The 25,931-nt window shown below is 50.3% G+C and overlaps 1 protein-coding gene across 5 annotated transcripts in view; it reads right to left on the bottom strand.

Moving 5' to 3' along the window:
- The window catches only part of LOC100722557 (telomerase protein component 1), a 53,075-nt gene that overhangs the window by 3,202 nt on the left and 23,942 nt on the right, over nucleotides 1-25,931 (bottom strand). For 2 of the 5 annotated variants that reach the window (XM_013157648.2, XM_063236941.1), the window contains 40 exons: nucleotides 25,782-25,891; nucleotides 25,328-25,418; nucleotides 24,924-25,104; nucleotides 22,337-22,505; nucleotides 21,691-21,849; nucleotides 21,010-21,087; nucleotides 19,886-20,013; nucleotides 19,390-19,449; nucleotides 18,199-18,357; nucleotides 14,901-15,077; nucleotides 14,565-14,685; nucleotides 13,922-14,046; nucleotides 13,561-13,674; nucleotides 13,350-13,467; nucleotides 13,038-13,232; nucleotides 12,746-12,921; nucleotides 12,512-12,668; nucleotides 12,205-12,384; nucleotides 11,732-11,824; nucleotides 11,352-11,484; nucleotides 11,059-11,209; nucleotides 10,687-10,820; nucleotides 10,230-10,318; nucleotides 9,623-9,737; nucleotides 8,947-9,187; nucleotides 8,694-8,817; nucleotides 7,038-7,162; nucleotides 6,819-6,918; nucleotides 6,469-6,624; nucleotides 6,120-6,332; nucleotides 5,719-5,872; nucleotides 5,403-5,615; nucleotides 4,618-4,778; nucleotides 4,270-4,383; nucleotides 3,515-3,622; nucleotides 3,039-3,171; nucleotides 2,868-2,944; nucleotides 2,634-2,766; nucleotides 2,371-2,507; nucleotides 2,089-2,222 (listed from right to left, as the gene is read on the bottom strand). In XM_013157648.2, the coding sequence (XP_013013102.1) occupies nucleotides 2,089-2,222; nucleotides 2,371-2,507; nucleotides 2,634-2,766; nucleotides 2,868-2,944; nucleotides 3,039-3,171; nucleotides 3,515-3,622; nucleotides 4,270-4,383; nucleotides 4,618-4,778; nucleotides 5,403-5,615; nucleotides 5,719-5,872; nucleotides 6,120-6,332; nucleotides 6,469-6,624; nucleotides 6,819-6,918; nucleotides 7,038-7,162; nucleotides 8,694-8,817; nucleotides 8,947-9,187; nucleotides 9,623-9,737; nucleotides 10,230-10,318; nucleotides 10,687-10,820; nucleotides 11,059-11,209; nucleotides 11,352-11,484; nucleotides 11,732-11,824; nucleotides 12,205-12,384; nucleotides 12,512-12,668; nucleotides 12,746-12,921; nucleotides 13,038-13,232; nucleotides 13,350-13,467; nucleotides 13,561-13,674; nucleotides 13,922-14,046; nucleotides 14,565-14,685; nucleotides 14,901-15,077; nucleotides 18,199-18,357; nucleotides 19,390-19,449; nucleotides 19,886-20,013; nucleotides 21,010-21,087; nucleotides 21,691-21,849; nucleotides 22,337-22,505; nucleotides 24,924-25,104; nucleotides 25,328-25,418; nucleotides 25,782-25,891 (5,536 nt within the window). Of the gene's footprint in view, nucleotides 1-2,064; nucleotides 2,223-2,370; nucleotides 2,508-2,633; nucleotides 2,767-2,867; nucleotides 2,945-3,038; nucleotides 3,172-3,514; nucleotides 3,623-4,269; nucleotides 4,451-4,617; nucleotides 4,779-5,402; nucleotides 5,616-5,718; nucleotides 5,873-6,119; nucleotides 6,333-6,468; nucleotides 6,625-6,818; nucleotides 6,919-7,037; nucleotides 7,163-8,693; nucleotides 8,818-8,946; nucleotides 9,188-9,622; nucleotides 9,738-10,229; nucleotides 10,319-10,686; nucleotides 10,821-11,058; nucleotides 11,210-11,351; nucleotides 11,485-11,731; nucleotides 11,825-12,204; nucleotides 12,385-12,511; nucleotides 12,669-12,745; nucleotides 12,922-13,037; nucleotides 13,233-13,349; nucleotides 13,468-13,560; nucleotides 13,675-13,921; nucleotides 14,047-14,564; nucleotides 14,686-14,900; nucleotides 15,078-18,198; nucleotides 18,358-19,389; nucleotides 19,450-19,885; nucleotides 20,014-21,009; nucleotides 21,088-21,690; nucleotides 21,850-22,336; nucleotides 22,506-24,923; nucleotides 25,105-25,327; nucleotides 25,419-25,781; nucleotides 25,892-25,931 lie in introns of those variants that run through there. The other 3 variants (XM_063236940.1, XM_063236942.1, XR_010043400.1) reach the window with 3 other exon arrangements.

The following is a 25,931-nucleotide window of genomic DNA, read 5'->3' as shown; positions in this document are numbered from 1 at the left end:
CCCTGCCCCCTACACTGGCTCATAAAATGGTAGCTAGCTGGAGATTCAGGGCTTTTTGTTCCTAGAGAGCAACTGGTGGTTCCCCATCCCTGCTATGCACCCCTCTACTCTGTCTATTGCTCATTCTTTCCTTTCTTGTGGTGCGCTATAACCCAGGCAGGAGACTGGAACCCACTGCATGGGTTTCCAATAACTGGCATTGTGGAAAGGATCTTTAATGACTGGTGCTTCTGATGGGATGTTACATAACAAAATCCTCGTGGAGGGTTTAGTCTCCCACGTGGCAATGTAGCACATAGATGAAAACAGAGAGATCTGCAGTTGAACGGGCTCTGGGATGACCAAATCCTCTTGTTGGACCAAAGGGCCAAAAGTCCACATGCCCAAGGCTTTTATTGGTACCAATCAGGGAGGTGGGTGGAGGTCATGGCAGAGTACATGGAAGAGAAGCCTTGCAGACATAGCTATAAGGAGACAGAGCACTCTTGCACCATGCACAGAGGCTCCCTAATTAGTGATGCAGGAGATAAATTGATGTATGCAAAGCTGACACCTTTAATGACAGGAATACGATTCTTATTGAGTCCCATGGGCACAGCAGAGATGCCATCTCATGTCTGAGCCCGGGACTCTCACAGGCTGCTGCTGGAGCCTCTATTCCAGCCTTCGGCACAGGAGCTGTTCTCCTCCCTGGGCAGCCACTTTGCCATCTTGAGACTCACTGGCATATCAGCTGGACTCAGTCACATCCTCTGGCCAGTGAGGGAACATCTGCTTCAATCTGGCCAGCTGTGCACATCTCATGAACACGGTTAAAGAACAGCTCAGGGAAAGATGGAGGCAAGGGACCTCTTTTCTCAGGGCAGTGTGGCTTGGTGGTCTCCCACACTATCCATCTATCCTCTATATGCCAACCAGTTTCCTCTTACTGAAGTTCTTTGTTTAAATACATACTTAATTATTTTGAGACAGGGTTTTGCTATGTATCCCAGGCTGGCCTCAAACTCACACAGATGCTCCTGCCTCATTCTCCTGAGTGCTGCCATTACAGACCTGCTCCATCCTCCCTGGCTTCTGTCACTGAACTTCTCATCATGAGGATTTGGCAGTGTTGTTCAGGGGCCAGCTGCATGCTTAGTATCATGTATGAGGCCATGGAGGGGGGGAATTATTTTTCTTTTCTTTTCTTTTTTTTTTTTTTTGGTTATTTGTTTTGTTCTGAGGGTTTGTTTGTTTGTTTTTTGAGACAAGGTCACCTCTATGATTCAGGCTAGCCATGAATTCACTACGTAGCTCAGGGTGTTCTTGTACTCATGGTGATCTTCCTGTCTCAGGCTCCCTATTACTGGATTACATTGTGTGTCACCTTTCTATTAAAGTCTTAGTATGGTGCCCTCTACAGCTTGGCCTCAGTTTATCTTCTCAATCCCCTCTCCTGCTCTTCAGCTATCCCTACTTCTTCCAGAAACCCAAGGTATTGGCTACATTACAAATTCATAACACAAATTCATATTCCCCGCCTTTCAGTAAAGCTACTTTTTCATAAAACACCAAAGCCCTAAATCACTGGTTTACAAAACTTATATTCATTCTTGTGCCCGACCTCAAATACCAACTCTTTCCTACAATTTCTCTTATTTGGCAGCCTCTTAAGCTACTGCAAGCTTCTTTAGTTAAAAATTAAAAGACAGCTGCGTGTAGTGGTATATTCCTATAATCACAGCCCTCTGCGAAGCTGAGGAATGAGAATTTCAAGTGTGAGCCCAGCCTGGGCAAAGTGAGACTTAGTGAGACCCTGTCTCAAAATAAAGAGCAAAGATCTGTGGATGTTGTTCAGTAGGGCCCAGTAGTATTTTAAAAAAGAATAAAATTCGTTTGTATTTGCTTTACCAGGTCCAGACCTTGGCATCAGATAGGTACCTGGGAAGAATTCATTTGCAGTGACCTGGCCAGGAGCAGAAACCTTTCCCTGCTCAATACCTAGCGCCCCCTTGACCTGCTCAGAAGCACACAAGCAGTGATCTGTTGAAAGCCCCAGGTAAAAGGAACCTAGTTTCCAAGCACCTTTCCCCAGCTGCCCAGTTTCACCTCAGTCTTCTGGAAGTCGAAGCCGTCTGCCGCTCTAACCCATGCACTCGCCACTTGCTGATCTTTTCATCATCACTGAGAACAAAGAAGGTGTCTGCTGAGAACCAGAGCAGGGCGCTGACTCGGCCTGGAGCCTGGTGAGTGGAACAAGTTCACTTCAGTTTGTCTGAGGAGCCAGGCTAAGCTTCCCCTCCAAACACATACAGCCTCGGCCCAGCAAGCAGCATGACACACATGGCCAGGGCAGTCCTCACACGGATGGAGGAGGCTGCCCCGAGTCACCTGTGCTGTGGCCACGGCCTTGGCTTCCTGCCACAGGGTTAATTCCCCAGCCTGATTTCCAGACACGGCCACAGACCCATCTGGTGCCCAGGCCACAGCGGTGATGGCTGCGAAACTTCTAGGTGTGCTGGTGTCATCTAGGGAAGAAAGGAAGTGATCTTAGCAGCTGGGCTTGTCCTATGATACACAAGGTACCAGGTTAACCAGGTTCTCTACCTCAGCAACAGAGAACTCTTTAATGCCTATCTCCAGGCCTCACTCACCTGCTTTCTCAGGGACCTGACAGAGCCGCACTGATCCTTCTTCTGAGGCAGTCAGCAGGAGGCCTGAGCTCTGGCAGATGGCAGCTGCACTCACCGGACCACCGTGTCCCGGGAGGATGTGTGTCTGCCACACCTAGGAAGGGAGGCAGCTGCACTGCTGGGCACTGACCCCACAGGGCACTGCCACTTATACTTCCCCACCTCCCCCAGCCCCAGAGATTTCAGGACACTCACCATGAGTGGATGCCACAGCCGTGTGGCCCCATCCAGTCCAACAGTCACCACCAGGAGCTCTGAGCCAGACTGTCTTGCTGATAAGACAAGAAGACAGAGTCAGGAGGAAGGAAAAATGCAGGACACAGAGAAGAGGCTTTGGGGAAGAGAAGGTCGCTGACACTGCTGTACCTGGGCGGGGCTCCAGGGCAGCTGCGCACTGGCTGATGGGTCCTGAGTGGGCAGGGATGCTGGTCAGCTCCACACCTCCACGGGCCCACACTTTCAAGGTCCCGTCCCGGTCCACAGACACCACGTGTTCTGCCTGCCCCAGAGCACAAGATGAGAACGCATGTGGCAAGGGGGACTCCCCCTACAGAGGGTGGAGGGCGAGCACCCAGGATTTGGAAGACATCAAAGAGGGAGGAGGACTCAGGTGCAATAGGTATGAGTGGCTCAGGACTGCAATCCTGCCCTGTGGTCCTGATACTATGTATGTTCCCACCTCCATCTCCCACATCAACCCTTAACCCTGACGCTATAACTGAGTCCAAACATGTCACTCTGGCCCTGCCTTTAGCCTTTGGGAGTGTACCCCCAATGCACCCAGCTCCCTGAGCCCCCATGCGTCCTCTGATTCCCCCAGTGACCTTCCACCGCTTTCTCACCACAGCCACTACGGTGCTCACAGCACTCTGATGACCCAGGAAATGACCGAGCTGCTGTCCCGACTTGGGGTCCCACAGCCCCACAGAGCCATCACTGGAGCAGGAAATCTGCAGGCAGAAGGGACAGGAACAGGGCTCTGGGCACTGCTATGACATTTTGCTGTGTTCATAGCACGCAGCGTGTGGGACAGGAGGCCTCCCGATGAGGAACAGGGGCTCTCCCGGGGCTGAATCCCAGCTCCTGCACTCATCACTCTGAGATCTCGGCTGATTCATCTCCCTGAACCTTGGTTTTCTCTTTCTCACCCATTTAAGGAAAAAATGATAAGCTACCACATGGTATGGTTGTGGAGGGGCTGTGTGCACGCTGTCTCGTACACAGTGAACATGTCATAGTGACAACAGTACGTGTTAATCGCACAGTGTCAGTCAACAAATTCAGATAAAGACAAAACACCCACAGTACTAAGAAGAGTACAAGCTGGGGAAGGATAGATTACAGCAAATCTGCTTCAAGGATTCACTCCTTTCTCACCTCTTTTTGAGGACAACACATGGAGGCTCGACACTGAGCCTCATTTTGACTAAGTGTGGCGATATTCACAGACACTTAGGTCCAGCCTGTTGCACACTAAGTGCTCAGTAAGCACCAGCTGTGCCTACCAGAGTGGGCACGGGAAAGGGAATGAAATGGAGAGTTCTGTCTTCCTCCAGGAATCCTGCCAGGCTCTGGGCTACCCCACACCTTCACTCACCAGTAGGTTATCTTTGGTCCAGGCACAGCCAGTAACCCAATCACGGTGACACGCGGGGAAGGAGCGCATCAGAAGTGGGGTCTGTGGTGTCCTCACGTCCCAGCAGAGGAGACTCTGCACAGGTTCCAAGGAGAGCGAAGCCCTCAGGACCACAGGGGGAGGCAGGAGCACCAGGGCCACACTGAGCAAGAGGTGTCAAGGAAGGAAAGAAAGTGCAACAGAGAGCAGGCGGAGATGGCAGGAGACTGGGCAGAGCAGGAGGCAGGAGGAAGCTGTGGGAAACGGGCTGTGCAGGACGCAGGCAGCATGGTGCCATAGGAGCCAGGGCTGGCATGCTTCAGCACTCACCTGGTCCCTGCCCCCAGTGGCCAGGCTGCCTCCATCCACGCTGAAGCTACAGCAGCTTACAGGGCCCTCATGTCCCCGGAGCTCAGCGGCACAGGGCAAGTCTCCAGTCTTGTGCTGCTGAGTCAGCAACTGTTTGGGCCAGAGCCGGACTGTGCAATCCTCTGCATGGGGGAGAGAGAGGAAGGCTTCCTGAAGGTGGACGGAGGAGCGGCCTTGGAGTGGGGGACAAAGGCCATGATGGGGCTGAGGGCCATGCCTGAGGCAGGGATCCAGGACAGGGAGGAGGTGAGTTATAAGGGTGTGGCGAGGCCCTGGGCCAGGGCCAGTCGTCATGTGTTAATGACCAGCACGGTGTGCCAGCTCCCAGCTCCAGTCAGCAGTGAGGCTTCTTGTGCCAAGAAACATCTGGCCCACTTCCCCACACACCTGTTCTCACCACTCTACAGTCCCTGTCACCTGAGAGGACCAGGCCATGCTTCCTTGTCACCTGTGCATCTCTAGCTCTGCTCAGGGAAGCCCACCTGCTCCTACAGCCAAGTCTCCCTCCCTCAGGACAAAAATGCAAAGGAATACTGGGAGCTTACCCAGACTGGTGCATATGGAACAAGAAACTGTCCAAACTGACTACAGAAGATAAATGCGCCTGAAGCACTTCACAACGTGTAAAATAAACCCTAACTGTATGATTCCATACATGAACATCCCTCAAGTACTGGTGGAAGGAAAATATTAGAATCTGATAAAAAAGAAAGACTGAGGAAAGCCTGCCCTGCTCAGCACTGTACCTGACGCAGAAGCCAGGAGATGCTGGCAGCTGGCCAGTCCCAGCACCGCCTTCTGGTTTTGGGGCAGAAGCCAGAGGGACTGAAGGGTGCTTTCCTTGAGCAGCCAGCCCTGCAGGGTGCCATCTTCTGTACCACTCACCAACACCTGGGGACTCAGCCAGGCCAGTGCAGACACTGCCACCTCTAGCATTGGACCCTGCACCAGCTGGGAACCTGAAGAAAGACACAGAGGCTGAGAAGAAGACATGGGAATGGGCTGAGCTAAGGCTGCCCTCTTTCCAAGGTTGCAAAAATCCATCCATCACAGCTTTAGTACCTGAAGGGACTCTGTAGATCTTAATGCCATCTGTTCGGTACCCAACTGCCACCCGCTTGCTGTCTAGGCTGAGTGCCACCGAGAGGGCAGGAGAGAGAGGAAGGGAGCCCAGGCATCCCCGAGGTCGACCCAGAGAGCCTGACCACACCTGAACCTGGGAGCCGAGGAAACGGATTAAACACATGGCCCCACAACCACCTGGTCCTTCACCCCAAGGATGGCCACCTCACTAAGTTCCTCCTCCCAGAGAATCCTGAGCACTACCACGTGCACACAGTGCTTTCCTCTCCTGTAGCTCGGCCTCCGGGCTCCTCTAGGCTCAGCACTGGCCCCACCCTCACCCAAATCCCTGCCTTTGCTACACCCTCCAGATACCCCACCATAACCCCCTGCAGCCAGACCTTGCCGTCCTCGCCAGCAGTCAGCAACTGGTTTTGGGCATGCAGGAAAAGCACAGCAGAAACAAAGCCACAGTGGGCAGGGAAGGTGGCCAGCCGGGCCCCCTCTTGCCAGGCCCACAGCTCGACCATCCTGTCCAGCCGACCCACAGCTACGACCCGCCCAGGTGCATTGAAGGCCAAAGTTCGAACAGAGGATCCAGGGGCCCCCAGTTCCTACACAGGAAAGCAGATACAGAATCTCAGGGCTCACTTTCAGCACAACTCCAAGTGACACCGAGGCAGATGCATGTCCCTCCCCTCATCCCCTCCTGTGCTTCCCTCCCCACCAAGTGCTACTGTGGGCTTCTACCTTGGTGGCTTTGAGTCCTTCCACCTGGAAGAAGCTGATGCTGCCTGCCCAGCTGCCAGTGGCCAGTGCTTGCCCCTCTGGGTGGAAGGCAAGGCAGTTGAGGGGCTTGGCACCAGTGTGCTGGAAAGACAGCTGCCCACGGACCGTGTCCCACAGCTGGAGGAGACAAAGTGGAGGAATTTGAGAGCTAAGTACAGATGCTGAGCTTCTCAGTCCCACAGCCCCGACACCACCTCACCAAGTCCCCTCCTGCAATAGCTGAGGGCTCTCCAGCCCAAGCAGTCAGCATACCAGCCATGCTGAGAGCAGAAACACACAGGGCTGATTCGCAGTGGTCACTTTGTGGTTACCTTTAGGCAGCCTCCCAGGCACACGGTGGCCAGCAGCCGTCGGTCAGGGCTCAGGCAGCAGTCCGTGATTTGGTATTGGTGAGCCTGGGTCTGCAGCACCCTATCCCGGCAAGACAAGTTCAGGCCCTGGGACCACGTGGCCACGGCCCTCCTTGATCCTGTGTCCCTGGGCTTCTCAAAGGGACGGGCCTCGCTTAGAGACATGGGGGGACCGCTCACCGACAACCGCACTGCAGGTCCCAGAGCTCCAGGAGCCCATCAAAGGCAGAAAGGAACAGGGCGTTGTCTGAGACAAAAGTGCAGGACGAGATCCCATCACAGCCACTCACCACAGATTTTTCCTCCTGTGAGGCAGGATGGAAGGGGAAGTCGGGCTGCTTCCTGACCTTCCCTGTGCAACTCCTATAGCCCCAGCCAAAGCCAAGGCCAAGGGGAGAAGGGCTTGCACCCCAGCTCTCTGTATTCCTGATCCATGTCAGCCTACCTCTTCTCCCACACCCAAGCCCCACACTTACTCCCCACTTAGGATTCTCATGGGGCTCGGCAAATGAGGTCCCACTAATGCGTATATAGACACGGGAGCGCGGTGATATGGATGAGGACAGAAAGGCCTTGGCAGTGGGCCTCCTCTCCTCTCCCTCATCTACCACTGCCCCTCATTACCCTCTGCTGCAGTCCTTACTGGCAATGCACAGAAACACTGCCCTCGGGTTTTGCTGTGGCTCCATCAGAGGCCAGAGGCCGTTCTGCTCCACCCTAAATCTTCTGTGCTCCAGGTGACCACAGGCTCTCAATGATGGCAGCATTGTGGTTTTGTTTTCTGTCTTACTCCTTTGTCTCTGCCCTGTCTGATTATGGAACGAGGAGAGATGGGAGCCACACTGACCACTGTGCTTCTTGTCACGTACAGTGCTGTGATGGTTTGGGCCTTTCCTCCATCAACACTGGGTATTAGATATTTTGTCTCAGCAACAACAGAAAAGTAACTAAGCCACGAACTTGGAATGGACTACAGGCAGCAAATAATGGCTGTTTGTTTTGGGAGTTTTTGTTTTTTGTTTTGTTTTATTGTCACTACTGGGAATTGAACCTACAGGCTTTGTATTGACCTACATACCCAGGCTTTTTATTTTTATTTTTCTTTGTCAGACAACATCTCAGTAAGTTGCCAAAGCTAGGCTCTTTTGGTCCTACTGCCTCAGCTTTACAGGTTGCTGAAATTACAGTCATGTACCCAGGAGGGTGATTTTCTTTTTGGACCAAACTCTTTGATCTGACTCAAAAGAGATAAAGTTGGTAACGCATGATGAAATGAACAACTACTTTGAAGAAAAAGAGACACTACAGTACCCAGTGCTGATCCCATACTGTCATGATGTGAAATCCAGCATACTATTATTCTTTGTTCAGAGTGATTTTAGCCCGTTTTGTTTTGTTTAATCTTAATATACATGAAGGTGTGGACAGCTATTTTGAAGAGAATGAGAGATACACTGACAGCCACTGTTGACCTCCCTGTTGTCTGATCTTGAAGACCTAAAATGCCTTCTTCATTCTGTTCAGCTCAGTTCTATATCATGTTGTTGCATGCAAATTCTCTGAATGTGAAGATATGCTCAACTATTGGAAGAAAACAGACAATATGATAGATAGTGAAGATTTCTGATTGTCTTGCTTTGAAATTTATGTCTCTTACATTGCTTTCTTAAGTTCTGTTTCACTCTGTTCTGTTGTGTTCAATTTTATCCTCTTTAAAAGAAAAAAGAAAAGAAAAGAGATAAAGTTGGTGAATACATATGGGAAATTATGCATGTGCCAAGCTGTGAGGGCTGAGGGTTTCTGGAGGTAACACTTGCCCTGTCTCAGGTGTCATACCTGCCAGGTTCTCAGGTTCAAAAGGTAAACTGTCCCATTGGCAGTGCCCACAGCTGCTCTTTGTCCATTAAGAGAGATGGCCACGGCAGTGGGGGATGAGGAAATTGCCAGAGACGTGCTGGAGCTGGAGGAAGAGCAGAAAAAGCGGCATTTAGGAACAGATAGGAAATTGACTTCTGCCCTCTGAATCGGAATCCTTAGGGCTGAAGCTGTTCTGTGGTTGAGTTTCCAGGGCCTGTGGGCACAGCCTCACCTGTGCTGACCCCGCACACTCTGGGGTTTATTGAGCCATCGCAGCATGCGCTGGAGGTGCCCTCGCTGGGAGAGCAGCGGGGCCTGGCAGCACACAGGTGAGTCTGCAGGTTGGTTGGCTGCCTGCTGGCGTAGAAGTCGGGGGTAGCGGCTGAGGACTGGGGCCTGCTGCCTCAGGAAGGTGCGGAATGCTGCCACATCAGCCTCAGGGAGCTTTGGTTCCTCCTCAGGGCCTGAAGAAGCTATGGAGAGACAAGCACAGATTCATTGAGGAGCCAGCCAGACCCGTTACCCAGAGCACCACATGAAATCACCTCATTGGTCTAAAATAGTCTCCAAGTGTGGTTGTCTGGTCCATGAGAAACACTGTGCAAAGCAGTGTGAAGCTTTGGGTCACACACTGACCTAGGGAAGCAGTCTGGGGCTCTCGGGATCTGTAATTTGAACACGTTTCCTGGATGATTTTCTGTCCCCTATGTAAAGTCTGAGAACTTCCAATCCAAGAGGCCTAAGCAAAATGTCTCCAGAGAACTAATAGCTCACCCCTCTGGCATGCTCAAATTCTGGGAGAGACCTGGCTGGTTTTCCTGTTACTCTTCCCCCTCAGCAGGGTTCTCCTGAGCACACTCAGGAGATCCAGGAGCTCAGAGAAGAAACCATACAGACACTCCTCTCACCATAGAGGGCGTGCGCCTCCAAGAGCCGGGGGAGCAGGCCCAAGTCCAGGTGTGCAGCCACCACGTGCAGACTGGTGAGGAACTTCGCCAGGAGGGCCCGGTGCCCGCTCAGGAGCTGGGGGGGATTGGGTTGTACCCATTACCCATGGGAAGAGGTGGTGAGGAAGGGATGGGAGGAGGCACTGTCTACTCCCAGAGCCCACATCTGTGGCTAGGACCCGATCCACTTGAGGTCCTCTCCTGGAGGACCTCAAGGAGACAAGAAAAACTGTAAGGGGAAGCGGGCAGGGAGTCTGGGGGCGGGGGAGGTAAACCGCAGTGGGCATAGCAGTGGTGTGCAGGGGACAGAGGTCTAAGAATAGCCCGAGAAACCCAGTGTGGAGGCACATCTTGTAATCCCAGCACTCTGCAGGTAAGGCATGAGGATGGCAAGTTTGACCCAGCCTGCACAAATCAGTGACTTGGAAAGAGTCTCAAAAGAAAAACAAAGGCCAGGTATGTACCTCAATGCAGGGCCTGCGCTAAATCCCTAGTATTACAAAATAAAAGAGTAAGATTGGGCAGGGAAGGTGCTTGGGAAAGGTTCCCATGGGATCTGGGGACTGACCAGGTGGTAAGGCAGGTCTCCCAGAGCCTCTGGAGGGCAACGTCGGAAAAAGCCTGAAGCATCAGGGTCACATGCCTTCCACAGCAGAGCTGTAAAAACAAACCGAGTGTCAGGCATGGTGACACACCCGTAATGACAGCACTTCGAGGCTTAGACAGGAGGATTATCACACATTTGAGGGCATTCTGGGATAAACAGTGAATTGAAGACCAGCCTGAGCTACACAGCAATACCCTGTCTCAAAACAGCAAAAAACAAACACTCCATCAAAACTAGACCCTGAGAAGACCTCAGTGCTGCGGCATCCTGAAGGTCATGTCCCTCCAGCTACAGCAGGGGTATCCACCCACTGTAATGCCAAGGCTTGGAGTCAGCAGATAGGGGCACACTTGGGTGGTACTGCCCCTCTGATGTGGGCCCCAGACCTAGTGCCCTAGATGACTAGGGCCGTGCTCACCTGCAATAAGGACATGGGCTGTGTCCTCCAGCCCTCGCCTTTTTCCATAGCGGCGTTTGGCTGCTGTCTTCAGGGGTCCATCCGGGAGACAGAGGCGGGCACCAGGGCGCTCCAGAGGCCCCTCCCCTAGCAAACTGTGCCCAGGAGAATTGGGCAGAGGAGCAGGGAGGAGAGGAAGGAGGCCTGTCAGGGAGCACCATAGTTGGCTTCCTTCCCACCTCACGTGGGGGTGATGGAATTGCATCTGATGCTGAGCCTGCAAAGCACTTGTTAGAGCTGCCCCAAAGAAAGGGAGATGAAGAAAGAGTCCTGGCTCCAAGAGGGTAAGGTGCAGCACAGTGGGTAGTGGGAGCCGGGCTTGGGCACATGTACCTGCGCAGGCTCTGCACCAGATAGGCAAATGGGCCCATGGGGTAGGGCTCTCCACTGTTCCCTGCAGCCACCGCTTCTTCCCAGCTCTTGGTCCCCTTGGGTAGAATCTGCCACGCACTGAGCACCGCATGCAGCTGCTCCACAGTCAGACCTAAGAACCCAAGCCTAAGTGTCAACCCAAACACACAGTGTTCCCATGCCAAGACACCTGGTCCTTTCGGGGGGAGATCCCACCTGAATCATGCCACACAAACCCTGAGCACTTCCGTATCCCATTCTGCCCCACCACTGACCACTGCGTGTGACTTCCAGGGAGGCTAAGGTTTGGGGAAGGACATCACGGCCGTGCTCGTGCTCCAGGGTGCTCAGGATGTGCTCCAGCAGCAGGGGCACAGTGGCAGGCAGGGAGCGAAGTCTCTCAGACACCTGGGAGGGGAAGGTGGCTAGGAGTCATGGGGTGGGGAGAGGCAGCATGGGCTTAGGCAGGGAAGGGGTGGGAGGTGAGGAGGGGAAGAGAGAGACAGGTGGAGGGAAGTGGGTGTGGTGGTGACACAAGGATGGGAAGGGGTGATCACAGATGGCAAAGGCCACATGTGGGCCTGAGGCATGGAGCCCAAGGGCTGTATGGAGAATGGGAAGCAGGTTAGGCCTTGGCAGATGAGGAGCAACCAACCTGCTCATAGAGCGTGAAGAGCCTCAAGTGGTCCGTGACCAGGCGCAGGTAGAGAGGCAGGCCTGATGCCCACTTCACTAGCAGCAGTTGCATCTAGTGAGATGCACAGGACTCAGTGTGGGGACTGAGAGCCTGCCACAGCCTGCCTCTGCCCCCAGTACCACATTCACCACAAGGCAGCTTCTTCTCTGAGAGTCCCATCAGGGACAGCCCCTGGCACCACCTGGGAATACAGTATCCCTCCCACATCCCACCAGTGCCTCGGTCAGGGCACTGGCCTGGTGCAACCTGAGGGCACCAAGCCCTTTACTGGTCTGTCCTCCCCTCAGGGTCCTGGAGAGGCTTTCCCCAGTCAAAAGTCCTTCAGAAAACAAAGCAGCAGCCCACGCAGGGCAGGGGTCAGCCACAGTGCCCCATGCCCTGCCAGCTCCCAGAGCCACCCAAACACCCACCAGCCCCGGCAAGGGTCCAACCTGGTTGTTGAAAGGTGACTCCTCCAGCCTCTTCCCATAGAGTGCTAGCTCCTCCCTCACCAGCTGGGCCCGGACAGATGGTTCCAGGGGCCCCAGGGTTACCACGTGGGCTGCTTGGCTCTGCTCAAGAGTCTCCCCAAGGCCAGAGTTGCTAGACACACTCAGCACCAGGTGGACCCACTGTGATTTGGGGGCCAAGCAGCAGAAGGCAGGGGTAAAGGGAAGAAACCAAGTTAGAGAGGACTCTCCTTCCAAGGCATCCCTTGTCCTCTACTCCGCCCCACCCCAACGTCCTTCTCACACTCACCCGGGGAAGGGACTTTGGGATCCAATCCGACATCAGCTGCCCATTCTCATTCACCAACTTGTCAGCCCCGTCGATGATCAGGACCAGGGTCTGGCCAGGCTGCAGGGTCTCAGCGCATTCGGGTAGCAGCTTGTGCTGGAGCTCCCACACCAGGCGGCTGTGCGGGGAAGGCAGTTGGGATCAGGCCGATGAGGAGCTGCAGCAACTGCAGCTGAGGACAGGGGACACACCCACCGGTATGAGCTGGGGAGGGCACTGGCTTTGTGCAGTTTTCCATGCAGATGGGTACACAGGCGCCGGAGCAGGTTGAGGGCAAGAGCCTGGTCAGGGCGGGCCCCTGAGAAGTGGAAGAAGACTGTGGGTGCCACTTTGACTCCATCAGGAGCCTGCAGAGCAGACACGAGGGATGCCTGCATGGGACAGGAACAAAAGCCTAGTCACATTTTATTATCTGAACAAGCTCCACCCCATAGATTAGATATTCAGCACTGCCCACCTCCTAGTGCACAGACCATGGGCCTCCTACCAGGAAGGTGGTCTTGCCCTGTCCTGACTGCCCTGTCACCAGGCTCAGCGTCCCACGGGGCAGCATCAGCTGCCTCACTGTGTCACGAAGCAGCTTCGGCCGGGCAGGACTTGATGGGCTCCATAGCTCCTGAAAGGTGGCCTGCACCACGTCATCCTCCGAGATGGACGCTGGCTGCTGCAGCTCAGCCCCAGGCTGAGGATACACGGGGCAGGGACTGCTCAGCTTTCCTTGCTGTGACTTCCAGAATCTCTACCCAGGAATCTCCACGTTTCCCTCTCCATTCTCGTTGCTATCAGGACTTCTGCTCACCTGTAGGTAGAGCTTCTGGATCATGCTCCACACATCCTGGAGAACCAGCTGCCCAAACTCCTCTAGTCCCCCAGTGTAGGGCCGGCCAGCGGCTACGCCCCCCCATTCACAGGAGTATCTGCAGGTAAAGCACACACACCAGAGTCAGAGCAGGCCTGGCTCCCGGCACCACCCCATCTGTACCTGGAGCTGCCCACCTCCCCAAGCTCACCTACGACAGGTGACCCTTTTCTGTCTGCTGAGGTAACTCTTCAGTTCGGACATCCGCTGGGTGGCCTCTTCTGACTCAGCAGCAAAGTCAGCTCTCCAGTTCTCTGGCACAGAGCTGACCACCACAGACACCCAAGAATGAGACAAGAATGACACCCCAGCCTCCCTCCACCAACCATCACATAGGGCTGGGACCTCCTGAACCCCAAGGAGAGACCTGACTTCAGCCCCTGGGTGACATGTGCTGTAGGGCAGGAGCCCTGGGTCCTGCTTCTCTCTCAGAGCTCTTAGCTCACCTCTCCCATGCTCAGTGCCACCCTTGAGCCTGCCTGTCCTACTGGAGAGGGAGCCCTGGAAGGCACCTGAGGAAACTGGAATCCCGGAGGTAGATGAGAGCCTGGGCAGAGGGCTGCAGGCCTTGGTCCCGGTTCAGGAACTGCATCACCTCCATCTCTGTCATGGAGCGGCCTGGTGGGTACTGCTGGGCCTGCAGGGAAAGGCCAGAGCAGGCAGGTTCAGTACCAACTCCTACTCGCCTGCCCTCCAGACCCCCACGGCCTCGGTGCTCCCTCATCTCGGCAGAGTCCCTCCCTTCCTCTGAAGTTCAAGCTCCGAAGTAGAAACAGCTAACATTTCCTGAATGCCTGACATGTACTGTGAATTCTTCAAGCAGATTTTTAATTTTTATCATGGCCATGAAAATAGATGTTCTTGCCTCTCTTCACTGTGTGCGGAGACAGGGGATAAGTATTGTGAAGCTGCTGCCCACTACACTTACAAACAACAGAAGGGAGATTAGAAGTCAGACCTGTCTGAGGGCAAAACCTCCCCAGACCTCGTCCTGAATGAGCCTCCTGACAGAAACGTGGTCACTTGCAGATGCTCTGCCTGCATGCACTTCAGGTCTCGGAGGCAGGCCTGTGCAGAGTCCCAGGCTCCTGACACACTGTGGCCTTTCCTCTCCCCAGGTCTTCCCCACCACTCCCGCAAGCTCAGCTGCCTTACCCAGCGGAAGTGAGGATGGTCAGGAAGGCTGTAGTTGGGGGGAACGTAGCCATAGCGGGAGCCCAGAATCCCCACAAATAGCTGTGAGTTCTCCACCTCCCCAAGGCACACTTCCAGCTGTCTGTAGGCATGATGACAGGAACATGGAGAGTCACCGAGGCTCTGGGCCAGGGAATACAGGCACAGAACCACAGTGACAGGGCCTGGCTCACACAGCAAAGGGGGTGAAGGCTGCTGGTCATGTTGGTACCAACTCCCTGCCTCTATCCTCATCTATCAGAGGGTTTTACCCTGAAACCCCTCTTCCCTGACCAAGACTCCCCTCCCTGTCTGCACCTGTTCTTGCGGGTCTCCTCCTCGGTGATGCCCCAGCGCAGGTCGATACCATGGAGGCTGATGCGGTGAGAGGCAGCTCGGGCCTGCAGTGCTGGCAACACGGACCTCAGCAGCAGGTCCCGCTCCCCATGCATGTCCCGGAAGGTGGAGGAAATGAACAGCCGGATGCTGCGCCAGCTGGGGGTAAAAGGAGGGCCAGGACAGTCCACCGATGAAGCCCCAACTCAAACCCACAGACACAGCAGAGGGTGTCATGGGGACACTGCTGAGGCCTCATCTGCACAGCTGTGGAATCTAAGCCCCAATTGCCATCTCTCCTGCACCCCTGCTTTTCAGCCAATCATTACCAGTCATGTACTATTTCTTCACAACCCCGTAAGCTGCACACTCTTACTATCCCCAGCCTACCAATCAAGTAACTACAGCTTTTCCAGCCTTGGTGGTGCAGCCTGAAATCCCAGCCTGACGAGGTAGCAGCAGGATTGTGAGTTTGAGGCCAGGCCAGACAATTTAGGAAGACTCTATCTCAAAAAACAAATTAAAAAAAAAAGAGAAAGAAAAGAAAATTTTAGAAAAACAAGAACAAGTCAAGCCAAAAGCTCATACCAGGGAAGAAATTATTAAGTTCAGAACAGAAGTTAATGTAATGGAGTCTATGAAAACAATAAAACAACGGAAGAGCTGACTGTTGGAAAGATTAAGTAAAATCAACAAACGCTTAGCCACCCTTACCAAGAAAAGGAAAGAAACAACTGAAATTCATGCAATTCAGAATGACAAAAGAGAGATCACAACAGATCCTGCTGAAATTAAGAAGATCATCCATATCTACTTTGAGAACTTGTATTCCAGTCAGATGAAAAACACAAGAAATAGACAGATTCCTAGATGCACAGGAATTCCAAAAGCTGAATCAAGAAGATAAAAATTCTAAATATACCAATCTCACTCAGTGAACTTGAAGATGTAATTATTTTAACTTTTTTTTGGTACTGGGGATCGAACTCAAAACCTTGCATTTGCCAGGCAGGTGTCTGTGCCACTGAGCTAAATTCCCTGTCTTGAAGATGCAGTTAAAACCTGCCAACAAAGATAAGCTCTGGTCCTGACACATTCACTGTTGAAATCTACAAGAAATTTATAGGAGAACAAATACCACTACTTGTCAAACTCTTTCATAAAACTTAAAAAGAACCCAAACTCCTAATTCATTCCTGGAATAATGCCTTTCCCTGATGCCAAAATAAGAAAGGGACACAAACAAGAAAAAGAACTATACGCTTATCTCCCTAGTGAACACAGACACAAAAACCCTCAATAAGATACTGGCAAATAGAGTGCAGCAAAAGCTTAAGGGTATACACCGTGACCAAGGCGGATTCATCTCAGGCATGCAGGGATGTTTCAACATATGCAAGGCAGAAGAAATCACAATCCTTGAATTGAAATTATACCACAAAGTTACTGTGATAAAAACAGCATGATACTGGCAAAAACAAACAAACAAACAGTAGTCGTAAGGATTAATGGAACAGATAAGAAGATGTAGAAACAACTGCAGATATACTGAGCCACCTTATCTTTGACAATGGTGCCAAACCTATTCATTGGAAGAAAAATATCCTTTTTAATAAATGGTGCTAGAAATACTGGTTTTATACACACTGAAGACCAACTAAACCCATACCTCTCACCATGCAAGAAACTAAAATTGAAATGGATCAACAATCTAAATATTAAAATAGGAACACTGAATATGCTAGAAGGTAGAAAAAGTAGAACTCTTAAAGACATTGGTACAGGCAAAGACTTTGTGTACAAAAGCCCAGTCACACAGGAACTACCACAAAGAATCAACAGTTGGGATTTTATTTTATGAAAAAGCTTTTGCACAGCAAAAGAAACCACCAATAGAGTGAAAGGAATATGTGCGAAAACATTTTTGCTTAGACAAAAGACTACTATCTACAACATATAAAGAACTAAAAAAATCAGACCTTCCAAATTTAAACACCCAATCCAAAAATGGGCATCTGAAATCAATTAACACTTCTCAGCTGAAGAGGGAGAAATAGCAAATAAATATATGAAAAGATGCTCAACATCACTGGTCATTTGAGAAATGCAAATTAAAACAATGCTAAAATATCACCTTGCACTATTGGTGGGAGTGTAGACCAGTGCACCGACTATGGAAATCAGTATAGATTCATCAAAAAACTAGGATTAGAGGTTTCATTTGGCCCAGCTATTCCTCTTTTTGGTATCTTCCCAAAAGAATTAAAAGAATCATACTACAGCAATACATGTGCACTCATGCTTATATTGATAGTTTGTAATAACTAAATCTTGGAAACAGCCCAAATGCCCATTGATGGATGGATGAACAGAGATGTGTGTGTGTGTGTGTGTGTGTGTGTGTGTGTGTGCGTGTATGTGTGTGTGCATGTGTGTGTTTTAATACAATAGGGTATTACTCTACCATAAAGAATAATCTTGAGACATTTCTAACTAAATGGATGCATGGTGAAGTCATTCTCTTTAGTGAAATAAATCAGACATATATGTATAAATATTGCGTTATTCTCTGATGTGAGACAACGAAAGTACAAATAAAGATCAAAATGTATAACAGACATTGTGAGATTAGGAATAAAATATTCAAACGAAAAGGGGAACTAGGGATGGAGATAAAGAGGGAAGAAAAAAGGAGAAAATGATGAGAATACAAGGAAAAATGGAAACTAAGCTTTTATAAAGAGGTGAAGAGGGTAAAGGTAGGGTAGGAGAATAGGGGGAAAAAACAAATTATATCGTGCAGGCAGATTCCCCATAATGAATGTGATCATTATGTACACCTAAAATGTACCAATAAACCTAATTAATCAAACAATATGGAGACTGAGGGTACGGTTCAGTGGCAGAGCTCTAGCCTAGCATGTGTGTTTCTGGGTCCAATTTCCAGTACTGCACACCAAAAACAAAATTATAGTTTTAAGAAATTAAGCATTTGGCCCAAAGATCAAGAACCGTTTGGCAAAGTCGAGATGAAAACCCCAGAGGCTGCGCTCCTGAGCGCTTTGCCTAAACGCTGGCTCTGCGGTCACGGCACCTGCTGCTTCCCTCGCAGTTTCGCCATCCTCTCCCCAGCAGACAAAGCTGCGAGTCCGCAGCAGGACTTTTCCAGTGCCACAGGAGCCCCTGCCTGCGGAGGGACGGGCACATCTGAGTCACTAGGACACTGCTGTCTCAGTGGACACAGCAGAGGGATTCTCCAGACACGGAGACACAGACTGACCCAGGCTGCGACAGAGGAGCCAAGCGGCTGGGGGCGTCCTCCTCCAGTGGCCGGAGAGTCGGGACCTGCGTCTTTCCCAAGGGTGGAGGTATCTTGAATATTCTGTCCATCTGGCCCACGTGCTCCAGAAGACGGGAGGCCCCACGCTCTGCAATGAACCTAGGAACAAAATAAATCAGAAGAAATTAATAGATGTCAGCATCAGAAAGGTCTTCCAAGGACAGGGAGAAAAGCTATAAGCAGGCATAGTTTAAATAAATGACAGCACAGAACCACAGGAGTGAAAGGAGAGCACAGAAACCCTGCTCTGTGGCCTCCAACTGTACATTGCAATCATGAAGATTTCTGTTGGACCAGGGAAAACTGGACTGGGCTAAGACGTGGAGATCAAACCAGCCCCAGCTGGGCTGTAGGTCCTCCAAGCAGTGTGAAAGCCCCCAGGGAGAGAATGGCAAAAGCCCGGGGCTGAGGTGGTGCAGGACTGTGGTCCCAGCACCCTGCGAAGGTAATGTAGTAGGATGACAAGATCAAACCAAATCTGAGCAATTTAGTGATTTAATAAGGCCTTGTCTCAAATTAAAAAATTGAAAAAGCTTAAATGTAATTCAGTGTGAAAGCCATGGGTTCAATATTTGGTGTCATGTTTTTTAAAAAGTGCTTAAAATTAGAGAAACAGACAAAGTAAAAATATTTCTACAATTCAGCATAAACAGATGGGATTTTCTTCGGATCAAGAATTAAACAGAGGCCACAGAGGGCGGTGACTAACTTTTGAGTTGTTTCCTTAAAAGCCAACACTGAACTCTCCCATGTCCCTGTTCCTCTCTATTCCAGGATCTCCTATAAACCTGGCTGGGCACAGCCAGCCCGAACCATGCACTACATGCTGTAGAGGATGGTGGACCAGTAAAACAGCAAGCCCCTAGACCCTATAACACTGTGTTGCTGCTAGGACTAGTTAATCCTTACAGGATTACCGTTACTTTGCTTCTAAAAAGATGTAAATGGAGGGGCTGGGGATTTAACTCAGAGGCATAAGTCCTGCTTTGCAAGCATGCAGTCGTGAGGTCAATCCCTGGTACCAAAATAAAATTTTAAAAAAGATATAAATGGAGTAAGGAGCACAGGTAGTCTCTCACAGACATTCTAAGGAAGGCTGTCCATCCCCTCCAGTGTCTGTTTTCTACTTACTTCAGTATCCCGTCCGTGCAGCCTGAGAGCGTCACCTCATTGGGATTTGAACTTGTAAATCTGAGAAAGGAGAGCAGTCTCTGAGCACCACAATCAATGCCTGGGACAGTGTCTCTGCCCTCACTGCTCGAGGTGGACAACCCAACTCCCAAACCTCAATTTTAACAAGGTTGTGTGGCTAAGCTGTAGCTCAGTGGTAAACCACACGCCCACGGTGTACAAGCATCTGTTCCCAGCACTGGATACACACACACACACACACACACACACACACACGGCTCTGCGCTGGGACAGGGTTACGGCACACTTGCACACAGGAGTGGAGAACAAGGATCGAGACTTCAGAGAGAGGTCTGGAACGTGAAGTGCATGAGAATTAAGAAGGCAGAGAGACAGGAGGAGCCAGAGAAGTGGGATTTCCCAAGCTGCGGCAGAAGAACAGGAGAAAATGAACCACTGTCTTCTGACATTGGGCAATGGGCTCAGTTATCCTTACCCAACTGTTTTCCTTAGGAGGACACTAACAAAGAGACATTTGGGATTCACATGCTGCCAGATAAGGTGTGGAGCTACAAGCAACATCTCCTGACACATCGCATGACCAAACAGGACCACCCTGTCCATCTGTAAGACAAGAGGGGAGGGGTGAACTGAGGAACAGAGAAAAGAGACAGTTAAGCTCAGGACTTCACAAAAGGCATCTGTAGATGGGGGAGTGGAAGAACTCTGACAGGAGTGGGACACTGGCTCTGCTGAGAATACTAAGATATCAAGGAAGGTACGACTTCCTGATTTGGACATCACAGAGCAGCTGGAAAGACTCCTAGAAGTGTGCTACAGCCAGCTCCTTCATGCTCATGGGAGCTGATTATCTCATTTTTAAGACTTTTGTGGGCTTGTTGAACATGACCATTTATTTTATTTTTTTGGTGCCGAGCACTGAACTCAGCCTTGCGCATTGCTCCGCCATTGATCTAACTGCAGTTGATCTACGGCCAACACACCTGTTTCATACATTAAATTGTATAAATTTGAAATTAAATGAAGAGCTGGGTGTGACAGCACACACCTGTAATGCCAGCACGCAGGAGACTGAGGCTGGAGTTTCACTGAGAGTTCAAGACCAGCCTGGGCTACATATTGAGTTCAAGGACAGCCTGCACTGCATAGTGACATCCTGTCTGACAAAAACAAAAAATAAATAAATGCATAGATAAATCCTCAATATTTGTCACTCTTAATTATCTTATTGTACTTTCCTACTGCTGCTCTTGGCCTTATTTACATCCCTGGCAGTATTGTGGAACTGCGACACAGTGGTAGGCACTGAGCACTTCTTCCTGACTCTACACTCAGCTATATGATGTTGGTAGCTGAAATCAGCCATGGGATGATTCACACCATGGAAAATAGCAAGCATGGTCGAACAAGACTGATTTCCCAGACTGCTGGTGCTTAAATCCCAGACCACAGTAGATCCAGCATGTAGTCATCGGGAAGGAGATCCAGAAGCTGTACAAACTGAAAGATCACTTTTGAAAGGTCAAAACTGAGATGCACCATGTGTAGAGGAAAGTGGGATAGAAAGGCTGAGAGTCACTTGGACTGAGAGGTACTCACAGGGACCCTCTGGACAGCCAGAGACAGCAGGTACTTCTTGAAAGTAACCAGGGGCTGCTCCTCCCCTTCCTCCAACTCCTGAAGGAAAGAGACTCACATCATCGATTGGCTGCACACGAGATAAGCCATGGTCGAGTTCCCATATGGTCTGCGTGTCCCCAGGGTTCACATGTTAAAGTTTAATGACCACTGTGTGGTACATAGAGGCTGGAAACGGCACCTGACTTTGGTAGGAAGAGGTGGGGCCTAGTGGGAGGTCATGGGGAGCCACCTCAGAGGCACTCAGGCAGCTCTCATGAGACCCCCAAGGTCTTGCACGAATGAGTTGTTCTAAAAGCCCAAGCCTGACCCAGGAACCACTCCCTAGCTTTCCATTTCAGGAGATGATCTCTTCCTCTCATGTGCCCCAACCACCATGAGGACCTCACCTGAGCCAAGCTGAGGCCTGGGCCATGCCCTCACATCTCCAGAACTCTGTATGAAATAAACTTGTTTTCTTTCTGCAGTTGTCCTGCCTCACATATTTACTTCAGCAATGAGACGATCCAATCAATCAATAAGAAAGGTCAAGGTCTGTTTGAAGAGTCTCCCACACCCTGTACGTTCATGCCATCACTGTCTGGGTTGCTGCCAGGCCTGTGTCTGCCCTGTGTTTGTAGGAGGTGGGGGCAAGCGTCTGACCTGGACTTGAGCCTGGAGCCTGAGGGCTGTCTGCAGGATCCCTTCCCCCGCTGCCAGCTCGGCAATCTTCAGCATGCCACTTCCACACAGCGCGACCTCAGCCTGCTCTGCCCGCGCCACCATCATTCCCAGCAGTAGCAGCACATAGTTCAGGGGGGCCTGGTAGGGTAAGCATCAGGGTGAAAGAAAGCTCCTTTATTTCAGATCTTCCCATCTCTACACAGCACTGCAGCCCAAGAAGCTCCCCAGGTTTGGGACAATGAGAGAGGAAAAAATCTGCAGTTAGGAGCCATCAGCTTCTGCAGCCCTCAAAAAGAGCTGTGAGGAAGAGTAAGGAGAAGCCAGAAACTCTTCCCAAATTCAGTACTGGAACATATGGATGCAAATGAGATATATTTTTGGTAACAGAAATTCATTACTATGTATTAAGTACTAAAAGGTGAAATGTTAGTACTATACCCCCAAAACAGGATTAAGACCACATCCTAGGAATTTTCCCCAGGCAGCTAAGGGCTGATACTTGGAAGTAAATCCAAGTTATGCGTTTCAATCTGTGCCTTTGTGGGCAATGAGGGCTGAGGTCAGGACGCTTCTCAGGCTTCCCCACATCCTCCCGACCCCTGGCAGGATGATTCTGCCTTTGTACCCCTTGTGCGTTGCTCTTGGCACAGAAGTGGTCTGCACCAGCATCCGTCAGGTAGACCAAGTGGGTGCGACCTGGCAGCGGTGGCAGGTTGTGCTTCACAGAGAGGCTCACGGCTGCCTCCAGGGCCTGTCGATACCGGGCCAGCAGCTCAGTGTCGAAGTTGCACTGTCTATAGGGCAGAAAAGAGGCAGACACAGCACTCAGGGCTTTTCTGCCTGCCAGTAAGAGGCAGACAGGAGGATCAGAGCTCGCTGCTCAAGTACTGAGTCATCCCCTGGACCTGTCCTCAAGCATAGCTCCATCCTTCCTCAGGCCCTCTGCTCTGCACAGCTGCTTCCTGTTGCCCTGTTCTGCAGCGTCCTCTCTTAGCAGTCTCATGGCAGGAGACGGACTCACTGGGAAAATCACCTGGAAACCAACTGCCACACTGGGCACGCTAACCCATGCTCACTTCCGGAAGGAAGATCTAAGAGCTACCAACTTTTTAACTACATCTTTGAACATCCACACTCTGCTCTTGAGTGAGTCCTATATCTACATCTGGTAAATCTTTCTCATGCCTCTTTTAAAAAAAGAAAGAATAAATACTACTCCTTACTCTAATCACTTGCAATTGAAATGAAAAAAGAGAACTTTCACTCCACCCTACCTATGCAATCATGTTATCAAATAACTAAAAAGCTTTGGTTGATGAGGACGGCTCTTTTTACCTTTCCAGAAAAGAAATATGGGGGAATGATGGAAAACTGGCATTCTGCACCTACTAATAAAGTAACTGGTTGAAGAAAGATCTCAAGAAATCAGCCATTACCCACAGTAAGAGATGAGGCTGTCAACCTAAAAGCATCCATCAATCTTAACATCAGTATGTATTGGGCCATCAAATATTTTGTCATATATATTGAACCCAAGATTTCAGCTATGCTTGTTAAAGTGTTCTACCACTGAGCTAAACCTCTCTTTATCTTTTTGAGACAGGATCTCACTAAGATGATTATAAAACAAATGCCAAATACAATGACATTATATGATGTCACGAAGTTGGCCAGACTAATTTTGAACTTGTAATCTTCCTACCTCTGACCTTGTATTTTATCAAGAGACACAAAAAGTCTGGCAATCTCAGTCAAACAGTCTATACCAGATTGAATTTGAAATTCGTACAAAAAGAAAATAAATCACTGCATTAGAGATTGAGAGTTAGTTTTCATCACATATCAAATAGAAAAAGAAGTGAAAAGATAAACATGATGAAGTAGATAATATGTGACATTTTGGGGCTCCTGCAGCTGGCTTTCATATAAAGACAGTTATATACAAAGAAATATTCAACAAACTTTTCAAAAATGTAAAACTGGGTGTGGTGGCACACACCTGTAATCCCAGCACTCCAGAGGCCAAGGCAGGCGTTCTTAAGACCAGTCTGGTCTCTACAGTGAGTTCAAGGTCAGCATGAACCCTATAGAGAGTCTCTCTCTCAAAAAAAAAAAAAAAGAAAGAAAGAAAGAAAAGAAAAGAGAAAGGAAGAAAGGTAACAACTAAATACAAAATTTAGACCTTGTTTGGATCCTGATTTGTGGAAAACTATGAAATGTCATTTTTTTTAACAACTGGGAAGTTTAAAGATGGACTAGATAACAGGTGATAACACTAAGGAATTATTTCAGTTTTGCTAGCTATACCAATGACTTTCTGATTATATAAGAAAATCTTCAGTTTTTAATAGAGAAGAATAGAATGTAGAGGGATAATATAATATCATTGTATTTGCCATTCATCTTATAATCATCTTCAAAAATGAGAAGTCAAAAAAAGAAATGGGATAAATTCTAATCATTCAGTCCAGCTAACAAGGTTTGTTTTTGTTTGTTTCTTTGTTGTTTTTGAGACAGAGTCTCACTGTGCAGTCCAGGCTGAGGGTGAAGTGCTGGGAGAACAGGTGGGCACCACTGCACCCAGCTTCTGGGTTTGCTTCCTAAATGGCTCTGAGTTCAGCCACTGATTAAAAAGATTCCTGATTACTGGGTCGCATGAGAAATTAGATGAGTTCTGTGTTTATCTCGGGTGAAAATGGATGTAGGATCTGCTGAAGCCCTTGAAAGAACTCAGAGCTTCCACCTGATCCAGCTCACAGAACACACTGCACGTGTCTGTCTTTATGATTCTGTTTGTGATACTGATTTTCATGTGTGTCAAAAGAAATAAGGTGAGTGGTTCAGAAATATAGCAACAGAGAAATAGAAAGAAACACAAACAGGAAGAGAAAAAACCATGGATCAGCAGAGTCCAGAGGACACAGCACGTAAGCACTGAACAGGAAACAATACACAGAGAGTCCATGGGAACCGAGAGGATGATCACAGCAGCAGGGGAAGGCCGAGGCACAGCTTTGGCTTCACCATCTCTAGGACAGTATTAAAAGACAGCAGCGGCTGTGCAACACTTGACAAGAGCCAAGCAGGTGTGAGCACGGGAGGACTGACAGGCACATCTTCACGGAAAAATAGTTCAGAGTCCCCAGGGAACCCCTGAGCCCCACCAGCACACCTCCCTCACCCAGGTGTGGCCCTGGATGATGTGCACACACCTGGCCTTGTGTACTCTCAGCTTCTCCCGCTTGAGCTGTGCATATATCCCAGGGATCATCATTGCTGTTCGAAGCTTCCGGCGACTCAGCGTGCAAAGGTACCGTGGGTACTTCTTGTAACATTTTGAGTTTCTAATCATTATCTGCCTCAGCAGCTTGGTGTTAGAAGGAAAGGGAAGTGCTGTGGGGTGACAGACACACACCGGAGTTAGGCATCCTCTGCTCCCTCATCACATCCCACCAGTGATGGGTTCTGAGCCCAACCCTCAGAGAAGACAGGAGTGTGGCCCCTGCCCAGTCTACACCCTGCATCTGCAAGGCAAGAGGCTAAAAGTAAGGAGTCAGCAGGGCCACCCATTCATGTGGGGAAGGGGTCATGGGAGCTGCAAGATGGGAGATAATACCTTGATTGCTGAGTTGAGTTTCCAGGTCATTGATGGCATCATGGGCATTAAGAAATCTGAAGGGCAACTGCCGACTGTGGATCACCGACTCCTGCAGCATGAGGGAGGGGCGTGAGCACAGGGCCAGGGAGCTCGGGGTTACTAAGGCTGTGACCAAGAGCCTCACTACTCTCTCAGGTCTGCGGGAAGGGAAAGAAGGGGACTGGGGAGGAAGAGGAGATCCACAGAATGAAGAAGGAAACAAAACTCAGCATCTTAGAGCACAGAAGAGGTAAAGAACACTAAGGAGCCAGGCGAGGTGGTGCATGCCTGGAATCCCAGCACTTGGGAGGCTGAGGCCCCTTCAAGGCCAGCTGAGCTCTGTAGAGAGACTCCACCTCAAAACAGAAAGGAAGTGACAGAAGCAGCCCCACTTCTTTGGCAGCAGGCTCACTCTAAGGGGCTCACTGCATACCGCGTGCTGGAGCCGCTGGAGGATGAGCTCGTGGTGGGCAGCGCTGATTCCCACCCGCAGCAGGTTGCGCAGGTTCCGCAGCATGGCCATGAAGGGAAGCTTCCCGCTGTCTGCAGGAGGTGGGCACAAGGTGAGGAGAGGACGGGAAGG

Source organism: Cavia porcellus, unplaced genomic scaffold (genome assembly GCF_034190915.1).
Source record: "Cavia porcellus strain 051 isolate PalLab524CR breed Dunkin Hartley unplaced genomic scaffold, mCavPor4.1 scaffold_26, whole genome shotgun sequence".
NCBI lineage: Eukaryota > Metazoa > Chordata > Mammalia > Rodentia > Caviidae > Cavia > Cavia porcellus.
This window is presented reverse-complemented; position numbering and strand designations above follow the sequence as displayed.